The 11,368-nt window shown below is 41.3% G+C and overlaps 1 protein-coding gene across 1 annotated transcript; it reads left to right on the forward strand.

Moving 5' to 3' along the window:
* Nucleotides 1-1,052: 1,052 nt before the first annotated feature.
* On the forward strand, nt 1,053-3,164 carry LOC108695533 (E3 ubiquitin/ISG15 ligase TRIM25). Its single transcript, XM_018224106.2, has one exon. The coding sequence runs from the start codon at nt 1,210-1,212 to the stop codon at nt 2,776-2,778; it is 1,569 nt and encodes a 522-aa protein (XP_018079595.1). The 5' UTR covers nt 1,053-1,209; the 3' UTR covers nt 2,779-3,164.
* Nucleotides 3,165-11,368: the final 8,204 nt, after the last annotated feature.

Raw genomic sequence — 11,368 nt, forward strand, 5'->3', positions numbered from 1 at the left:
AAGGAGTTGTTCACCTTCAAACAACTAGTTGGTTTCAGACAGATCACCAGAAATAACGACTTTTTCCGATGACTTGCTATTTTCTATGTGTGACAGCTTTTTCGCCTTCTTAAGCAGCTCTGGGAGGGGGGTCGCCGACCCTGTAAACTGTTCTACATTGATACATTAAGTTGATACATTTCTTATCTTATCATGCTGTTGGGCCAGTTATTTTGTTCTTTCATTAAAGGGATCCTGACATCGGAAAACATGTTTTTTTCAAAACACATCAGTTAATAGTGCTGCTCCAGCAGAATTCTGCACTGAAATCCATTTCTCAAAAGAGCAAACAGATTTTTTTATATTCAATTTTGAAATCTGACATGGGGCTAGACATTTTGTTAATTTCCCAGCTGTCCCTGGTCATGTGACTTGTGCCTGCACTTTGAGAGAAATGCTTTTTGGCAGGCTGCTGTTTTTCCTTCTCAATGTAACTGAATGTGTCTCAGTGGGACCTGGATTTTACTATTGAGTGTTGTTCTTAGATCTACCAGGCAGCTGTTATCTTGTGTTAGGGAGCTGCTATCTGGTTACCTTCCCATTGTTCTGTTGTTTGGCTGCTGGGGGGAAAGGGAGGGGGTGATATCACTCCAACTTGCAGTACAGCAGTAAAGAGTGATTGAAGTTTATCAGAGCACAAGTCACATGACTGGGGGCAGCTGGGAAATTGACAATATGTCTAGCCCCATGTCAGATTTCAAAATAGAATATTAAAAAATCTGTTTGCTCTTTTGAGAAATGGATTTCAGTGCAGAATTCTGCTGGAGCAGCACTATTAACTGATTCATTTTGAAAAAATGTTTTTTTCCCATGACAGTATCCCTTTAAGGGTCTGGCCACATGGGCCTGTTAATATGAATGAATTTAGTTAGAACAGCGCCACCAGCTGGTCAGTTTCCCACCAGTCTGACCAGCAAGTAGTCAAGGAAGTTGTCAGGAGAAAGAAAGAGGCTGATGTTCTTCTGCTTAGGAATAAAATTAGAAACCTTTCTCACATCTTTCCTAAGCAGAAGGAGAGATTTGCCCTGAGATTTCTACTCTCCGGTTTCACTGAATCTCATTCAGACTGTAGCGAGAACCTGAGAGGGTTAAACACAGGAATCTGAAGTGCTGTTTATCTTTTAGTAAAGAGAACTTCCGTACTTTCATTTCTTGCTCCTGCTTTCTGCAATGGCGTCGGCTGCTGATCTGAAAGACGAGCTGAGCTGCTCCATCTGCCTGAGCATTTATACTGATCCTGTATCCCTGCCGTGTGCCCATAACTTCTGCCGGGGCTGTATTGGGACAACATGGGACACCCAGGAGGGATCTGGGGCTTATTCCTGCCCTGAATGCAGACAGGAGTTTAAGGAGCGCCCTGCCCTGCCCAGGAACAGAACTCTGGGGAACATAGCAGAGCGATTCCTTTCTGCTCAGCCCGAGCCGGGGGAGACTGGGATTCCCTGCACCTACTGTGACTCCCATGTACCTGCTGTTAAATCCTGTCTGCACTGTGAGGCTTCTCTGTGTAATAAGCACCTGAGGGGGCACAGCAAGTCAGCAGAACATGTACTGACCCAACCCACCACTTGCTTCATGGAGAGAAAATGTTCTGTACACAAGCGGATCCTGGAGTATTACTGCTGCGAGGCCTGTATATGTGTGTCCTGCTGTCTGGCCGGAGAGCACAGTGGCCACAAGGTGGAGCTGCTGAGTGAGGCCTCTGAGAAGAAGAAAGAGAAACTAAAAAATGTGAAACTGGGGAAGCTGAGCCCAGAGAGAGAGGGGATTGAAAGTAGAGCCCAGAGACTGCAGGAGCGCAGGAGAGAAGTCCAGGAAAGGGCAGACAGTGAGACAGACCTTGTCGCTGGCATCTTTAGGGAGATCAGGGAACAGCTGGAAGCCCTGGAGAAGCAGGTTCTGAGTGACATCTCCAGCCAGAGAGATGTGGTTTTACTCCAATTATCTGATCTAATCCACCAGCTGGAAATAAAGAAGGACGAGCTGACCAGGAGTATCAGTCACATTGAGGAGCTGTGCAACATGGCAGATCCACTCACTGTCCTACAGGAACGGGAATCACATGGAGCTGACTTTTGTGGGGATGAGTGGGAAAATTACAAGGGAAAGGAGCCAGGTGATAGAGAAGAACTGGATGTGGCTCTGATCTCTTTATTCACTGGTTTAGAAAGGATTGTGGCAGAGGTAAAAGAAAGGTGTAGCTATGGGCAGGGGGATACAGACCTGTTATTGGATATAAACACAGCCCTTGATAATGTATCAATATCCACAAACATGAAATGTGCCTCCTACTCACAGATACGCCAAAATTACCCACAATCCCAGGGGAGATTTCAGCACTACGCTCAGGTTTTAGGCACCAGGAGTTTCCACTCAGGACAACATTACTGGGAGGTGGAGGTCAGTAAATTTGGCTGCTGGGGTGTAGGGGTGACCTATCCCAGAATAAAGAGGAAAGGAAACCAGTCCTGCATTGGGAACAATAACAAGTCCTGGTGTTTGCAAAGGTGGGATAATAAATACTCTGTACGACATGACAGTAAAATTAGCAGTTTAACTCATATTCCATCTTGCATGAAAATCAGGATCTGGTTGGATTATGAGTCCGGACGTCTGTCCTTTTATGAGATGAGTGAGCCAATCAGACACTTGCACACCTTCTCTGGCTACTTCTCTGAGCCGCTCTATCCTGCATTCAGGGTATGGGGTGGTGGTGCCTGGGTGAGGATAATTAGTTAGTGCACATTGTAGGGTTACCAGGCAAATGTGATTGTTGCACTGGGATCACGTCCTGTGAGACTGAAACAAAAACATCAAAAATCAAAGATGAAACCATCAGAGGTGACATTACACTACTAACCCCCCCCCCAGACATTCACCACCCTCCCTCCACATCCCCAGTCTCTTCTGTGCTCCTTCTCCCCTGTGACTGATCAAAACTGTCTCAAAACATTTGGCTTCCTCTCACCTTACTACCTGCCCACTTCCAAACTTCTCCCCAATACCAATCCTTGTCTAATCAAAGCCTTATTTTGTCTATATAATATCTTGCTCTCAACTGGACTGTTTCCTTCTTGACTAAAACATGCTCTTGTCACCTACATTCTGAAAAAACCCTCTCTTGATCCCTCCAATCTTGACAACCTCCGACCTATCTCTCTGTTACTACTTGAGCGCCTAGTCTACAACCGACTAACCTCATTCCTCTCTGACAACAACCTGCTGGACCCCCTACAATTTGGTTTTAGGCAACTTTAAATGAAACCTCTCTAAAACAGAAATGGTTCTCCGTCCTCCAACTCACACCAGTAATATCCCAGAATTATCTATTGTAATTAACAATTTCACTGTCACCCCGTCTCCCAGGCCTGGTGCCTTGGGGTTATCCTCAATTTTTCCTTGTCCCTTACTCCTCATATCAATTATTAAATCATGTCACTTCCACCTAAGGAACATATCCAAAATACAATCATTTATCACCCAAGATGCCGCCAAAAGTCTTATTCACTCTCTCATCATTTCATATATGGACGACTGTAACTCTTTATTAATTGGCCTTCCCCTCCAGTCCATAATGAACACTGCTGCGAGGCTCATACACCTCAGCAACCGCTCCTCCTCTGCCTCGCCATTCTGTCAATCCCTGCACTGGCTTCCGTTACCTTTCAGAATCAAATTCAAATTAATGACCCTGACATTCAAAGCACTTCATAACTCTGCCCCACCCTACATTACATATTTCTGATCTTGTCCCTGCCCACACCTTGTGTCATTCCCTTTTAGATTGTAAGCTCTTTTGCACAGGGCCTTCCTCATATTTTGTACTAGTACTGGTCACTATGTATATAATTCTGTATTTTCTATGTATATAATTCATGTGATTTCTTTGTATAGATTTATTTTTCAGTGATGCGCAATATGTTGGCGTTCTAAAAATACATGTTAATTAATTATAATAATAATAATAAAATCATATGATTGCATTGGGATCACTTCCTGTGAGACTGAAACAAAAACATAAATGCGGCCCTGTTATAGGGGGATACAAAACATGAACTGCTATAAAATTCACATCTCTGAGCACTTTTGCAATCTACATTCATTTTCTACTTTTAGCCGAGATGCTTGCAGTTTTATGCCAGGCTTTAGGTTTAACTGAGGATCAGCAAACCAAGGGTTAACTGAATACAAAAAGTGCATAAACAGGGTCATTGCCACTATGAACTTCCAAGAGAACTGCTGGCTGAAGCCTCCCTAGCACTCTATAACTGTCTAAAACTGATAATATCTCACCAACCACTAAAAACAGAAAATTCATGAAAGACTGCTTATTTAAAGGGGATTTAAACCCAAAATAATGTATTGATGTTAACCTATTCCTAGTAGTCCACTATCTGCACAGGATTGACAACATTACCTGTCCCAGCTCATTTTCGGCAGACGGGCCATTCAGTGAGTCAGCTAAAGTTTCAGCTAATTGATTCTGTTGAACAACCCAGGAGAGGGGACAATAGGTTGACACTTTTACATAAGCTTGAAATACAGGGGATCGATAGGTTGGATACAATTTGGCCTAGGGAATAGGGATTACACTCCTGTTTATTTACCAGTAAGCAAGTAGACACTGGAGTAATTTACTGTTCTGCATTACAATTAATATCTTTATTCTCATTCTAGTTTGAAGGTTATTGAATGGGAAAAGAAAATTGGAATATTCTGAGTGCAGTTGTTACCTTCTACAAATACATTGAGGTCACAGAATGAATACAGAATATTTTCAGATTTTTCTGATTTTTCTGACCTCGTTGTGTCTTTGTCTAAACTTTCAGGGTTTTAAATTTAGAGTATTCCTGAATGTCACATCTGTATGCACTTCATTCACGTTTGACTCTCTGTAATTATTATGTAGGGTAGATACTAAAAATGACTTTCGTGTAACACAATAATTGATACGGTCAGGAATTTCTACACTTTTACAAGCGAAGAAAGGACATTTTTTTCATGGATTTGATACACATTTTATTCACCAATGATATATTTATTTATAACTATGAATGGATTTAAGTACAATTTGTCAACATGATTATAAATGATGAAGGAGATCACTAATTGACCCTGTTGTTCCTGCCCAGCACCTCCCCTGACCTTTCCCCACTCTCACCTAATACTATTTATCACTGAAGATTCCAGGATTGATAAAGGACCCTGCGAGGCCTGAAACGTTGCCACTTTTGTCTACTTGATCATTTGAGCCGATAAAATCACATTGCTAAAAAATCACTTCATTTCACATTGTGCTACAGTTACTGGACTTTGGTAGTTGGTGTTGGAATTATCATTATTATTAACTCAGTCCCTATGTGTCTCCACTCCCACTGAGATGAGAGTAATTAGGACAGGGAAATACAAGGGATTCCCAAGGTGCTACAGGGACAATGAGCAAATAATAAATCTGATGTAACTTCATCTAGTTACTACTTGGCTTGATTTTGGGATATAGGATTTGCTGAATTCTGAATGGTTGGAATAATGTTTTGTGGTTACACAGCAGGGACTGGTAATTATTGCTAAGGGGTAATAACAGTAATAATAATAATAATTAGAATTGCTGTTTGTTTTTCAGTCATTATCCTGTTTCCCATATGTAACTATTATTCCTGGGACTCACCTTGTTATATATAAACTGAGGACATTTCTGGGTGATGCTTTGTTCAAAGACTTCTCAGTGTCTTATCTGCAGTACACATCAGAGGGTGGCGCTGTTCTATTGCAGCCCTATGGGGAAAACTGGTGAGAAATGGTACTGCAACTATATGAATCAATGAATCAGTGAGTGGGATTACATCTATGAGTCGTATTATGCATATGCATAAATGGGATAGCAGGTATGAGTGGGATTATGCATATGTGTGAGTGGGATTATGCATATGAGTGAGTGGGATTATATGTATGAGTGGGATTATGCATATGTGTGAGTCGGATTACATGTATGAGTGGGATTATGCAAATGTATGTGTGGGTTTACATGTATGAGTGGGATTACATGCATGAGTGGGATTACATGTATGAGTGAGATTAAGCATATGAGTGAGTGGGATTATGCATGTGAGTGGGGTTACATGTATGAGTGGGATTATGTATATGCGTGAGTAGGATTATGCATATGTATGTGTGGGATTACATGTATGAGTGGGATTATGCATATGAGTGGGATTACATGTGTGAGTGGTATTATGCATATGTGTCTGTGGGATTACATGTATGAGTGGGATTATGCATATGTATGTGTGGGATTACATGTATGAGTGGGATTATGCATATGAGTGGGATTACATGTGTGAGATTACATGTGTGAGTGGGATTATGCATACGAGTGAGTGGGATTACATGTAGGAGTGGGATTATGCATATGTATGTGTGGGATTACATGTATGAGTGGGATTATGCATATGAGTGGGATTACATGTGTGAGTGGGATTATGCATACGAGTGAGTGGGATTACATGTAGGAGTGGGATTATGCATATGTATGTGTGGGATTACATGTAGGAGTGGGATTATGCATATGAGTGGGATTACATGTATGAGTGGGATTATGCATATGAGTGGGATTATATGTATGAGTGGGATTATGCATATGAGTGGGATTACATGTGTGAGTGGGATTATGCATACGAGTGAGTGGGATTACATGTAGGAGTGGGATTATGCATAGGAGTGGGATTATATGTATGAGTGGGATTATGCATATGAGTGGGATTACATGTAGGAGTGGGATTATGCATATGTATGTGTGGGATTACATGTATGAGTGGGATTACATGTGTGAGTGGGATTATGCATACGAGTGAGTGGGATTACATGTAGGAGTGAGTAGGATTACACATACTTACTAATAAAGTTACATTACAAAACAAAACTTCTGAGCAAGGACATCAGGCTGGATATACAAATATAAATGATGATGTAGCTGATAGAAATGGCCGCCTGGTTGAAGCAGATCTTGTATTCAGGAAACACTACAGTGCGGATAACGGAGGGGAAAAATACAGAGACAATGATGAATTTTGTGTGGGAAATATGTGCCCAATTTAAAGACATGGTAAGGGTTTATAGCAGGGGTCCCCAACCGCCGGGCCACGGACACTCCCGCACTGGGCCGCCAAGCCCAGTGCGCAAAAACGAGGCGCAACGAATTGGATGCAGACGCACCAAAATTGGACCCCGGCACTACAAATTTGCTGCCGACCCCACCCCCCCTGGAACCCTGGTTTATAGAGTTTACATGTCCATTAGTGTTAGATTTGGGATATGCTGCTCTTTTTACCTATGTGAGACTCTCAAGTAATGCACATAAAATAGCAGCCAATACAAGGGAGAAATGAACCAATGGCCTTTGAATTTATGTGACTGCTTACAAGTGCACAAGCAACCAATGAATTACAAGGGGAGGGCAGTATCAATGTCCAATAAGAAGAAAACTGATCAGTGAGACAGGAGAAGGACAAATGATATATAAATTAGCTTTTACAATGACCTTTTTACTTTTTTTGATGTCAAATGGGTTTTCTAACACAATGAGAGCATTTTTAGTGGTTTAATAAGATTTGGACATTGAAGGTGAACAACCCCTTTAAAGGGAACATGCAGTATACCATTGTTTTTTCATCTCCACTAATCCATCTAATCCATGTTATATACCTTTCTGGTCAAGTTTCCCCAGTGAGCCGCAGTCTCTGAGAAGGACGGGCCATGCAGACGTGGGCGTCGCTCTCTGGCGATGTCATTTTTATTCTAAGCACTTTTGTAATGTACATTCATTATTTATTTATTTTTAATTCCAAGATATTCACATGACCAGGGGCAGCTGGGAAATTGACAATATGTCTAGCCCCATGTCAGATTTCAAAACTGAATATAAAAAAATCTGTTTGCTCTTTTGAGAAATGGATTTCAGTGCAGAATTCTGCTGGAGCAGCACTATTAACTGATGTGTTTTGAAAATTTTTTTTTTCCCATGACAGTATCACTTTAAGAGGGATATAAATGAGCTGGAGAGAGTGCAGAGACTAAGTGCAACTAAACTGGTTAGAGGGAGGGAAGAGTTAAATTATGAGGGGAGACTGACAAGGTTGGGGTTGTTTTCTCTGGAATAAAAGGTAATTGCAAGGAACGACTACACTTTATAAGTAAATTAGAGGACGTTATAGACACATAGTGGGGGGATGGGACATTTTTCCTATGGAAAATAACTAAAAACAAGAGTGTCCCCCCTTTTGGACTAGAGGTTCAGTTGAAGCAGAGTAGGGGGTTCTTCACTGTGAGGGCCGTGAGGTTGGTGAATGTACTGCCGGGTGATGTAATAAAACCCTATTAATTATCAAAGAGTGAAATGCCACCAATCTCTATTTACTTGTAGGGGTAATTCTGTGTTTGTTTGTGTGAGGTTCATTAGGAGGGGCTGAACTTGATTAACACTTGTTATTAACTATATAATTATCTGCATGTACAATAGGTTTCCCCATTTCTTCAGTTATTGTTCCTCACCTGGGGGATATTTATTGTCATATTAGTGCAGATCATTTGGTTCCCTCCAAGACAACAGCTGGTGGTGTAACTGTAGTGGAAGCAGAAGTAGATCCCATGGAGGGCCCTGAAGGGTTTGCCGGCACATTGGGCCCTTCCAAGTATTTTCTTGCTGGGGGGGGTTCTGGAACCATTTTCTCATACCACTGACAACAACCCATCGGAACCACTCACTGTTGTGATGCAATACCTTAGCATGGGATTCAGTAGCTGTAAATTGAGAACCAAGGTTTGTACAAAGGTACCATGACTGCACCATGACCCTCTCTTAATTGTTTTGTTATTACCTTCATATACTAACAGCAACAAATCCTTAGTTTACATAACGTTTTATGTTTAGTCCTTTACTTGGTAGGCAATGGCACTCCCATATTATTTTTAGACTAGCGGACGAGTCCTTAATCCATAACAAGTTAGTCACATTGCAGGTCCAAAACTTAAAAAATTATACTTGTATAGCAATCAATATAAAAAACATTAGTACTCCAGTGTGAGAATAAGGTATTTTGGGTTACAAAACCCTTAATCATTGGCTCAAACACTTCAAGCCGAATTTCCTAAAATATTTCACTTTTCAGTGTGTCAGTTGGACCAAGACCAGGGCTGTGACTGGGCCATCGGATGGATATGAATCAGGATTCTGGATTTGCTGGTCCTGCTTCATTTTAATTCCCCATACACCAAGACGTTACCCTTTTATATACTGTATGACCCCCAAGCTTTATATTTAGAATAAATAGTGACTTACTATACCATAACTTACCTATGCTATGTATTTATTCCTGAATCCCAGAAAAGTCCTTCAGCCCCCCCCCATATAACCTATGGGGTGCCTGGAATAAGTCTCAGTTTATGACTGGATGAACTTGTAGATACAACCAGAAGTGATGGGCGAATTTGCGCCATTTCGCTTCACGAAAAAATCGCGAAAGGCAAAAAATTAGCGAAATGGCACCAGCGTCTAGTTTTTGACGCCGGCGTCCGTTTTTGACACCATCTTCCGTTTTTTTGACTCCGCCAAATTTTCGCGGCAAATCGCACAAATTCGCCCATCACTAACAACCAGGCATCAACTCCAGACATTCACAAAGATTGGGGTCCTATGGGTATAATTATATAAGAATATATGCAAGTTACATGTACTCTTTAGGTTGAGAGGAAGCACCTCCATACAGTAGTGTCTCTAGGATCACTGATACAAGAAATAGAACATTCATTATGAATTGTATCTTCCTTTAAAAGTTGGGACTAAATTTAAGAGGTTACTTGGATCTCATGCAGTAGGGACCCCCCATATCCCCCAGCCCATCCCCAGCTCCATCACTGTTGACTTTGAACCAACTGGGTTTAACCCAAAGGTTGAAAACAATATAAAAACAATTCCAATATTTTTATGACTGTTTGTTTCCTTCTTGATGACTGACTGAAGCTGGTAATTTCAGTTGTGACAACAAACAACTATATGGACTAGTAAAGAAATCCAATAAAAGGGAAAGAGTTTATAGAGAGTGAGTCACTCACGTAAACCCAACAGTCTCTTGTCAATCACAACCCTGTCCCAGAGCAGCCGCCCCCACATCCGGTGCCCCAAGCAACGAACATGGACAAAAGAGGTGAGTGAATATTTCCAATAGATTGAAATGGAAACATGAATGAATACTTGGCCATAAAACAGATACACGTCTTTTCTTTGCTATATACAATATGGAGATAGTTGCATCAGTGTGGAGGTTCCACTGCGTTGAGGGTCAATAATGACATTTGTCCATGGATTCATTTGGTGTAACTTGGGAATCCTGTAATTCCCTGGGTTTCTTTGTGCCAACTGCCAATTGGGTAGATCAGGGGCATCCAGTATATTGGCACACAGTGCAAGTAAAGACAAGCACAAGTAGGCACAAGTAGCATTACTAAGTATCACACTGACTGGTGGAAATATGTGCCAATATTTGAATCTGGCAATATGAATTGAAACTATACATTGTGTATTCCTAATATTTCCTGCCCCAGAAAGCCTGAATACCCAAGGACTCCCGAGTTCTCACTCTCCTTTAACTACACCAAAACTCTTCCCACTCCCCATATGGCCTACTTTCTTCTCATCCCATGTGTCATTCTCCTCTCCTCTCATTTCTCATTTTATATGTGGCTTCTTGCAGAGGAGAAGGGACCCCCAGTGATTTGGGGAGTATCCATTTATTAAATCACCCCTGGATGCCCAACAAAATCCTTGTTACCATTGTAAACATTGGGCAATGGGGTCATTAAAGGGGAAGTATGCCAACACCCTACTTTGGGCTATGATATTAAATGAAAACATTTTGCAACATGTGATACTGGATGTGTCGTATATTTGCTCAAGTGCCCATGTGGTCTCTTTTATGTTGGCCAGATCTCCAGAGCCTTTAAAATCAGAACGAATGAGCATAAGAGCATAATAAGAAATGTTAAACCTGAAGCTAATGGGGATGATACTGCTGTTGGCTGGAAAAAAGGGAAAGAGAAATTTAAAAAAAGAGACCCTATTAGAAAAGCACAACATCTCACAACTTAGAAGTAATACATACAGAGAAAGGTGGTGTAGATAAGTCTTTATTCAGACAGGAGGCCTTTAGGATCTGGCAGCCTAAAACACTCTTTCCTAAGTGCCTTAATGAGAATTTAAGTTTCACGTGTTTCCTATTGAAAAATTTTAATTATTTCCCCTTCATTCCCCCTTTTTTCTTTACAGATAAGAACTGCC

The sequence above is a fragment of the Xenopus laevis genome, chromosome 6S (genome assembly GCF_017654675.1).
Source record: "Xenopus laevis strain J_2021 chromosome 6S, Xenopus_laevis_v10.1, whole genome shotgun sequence".
Taxonomy (NCBI): domain Eukaryota; kingdom Metazoa; phylum Chordata; class Amphibia; order Anura; family Pipidae; genus Xenopus; species Xenopus laevis.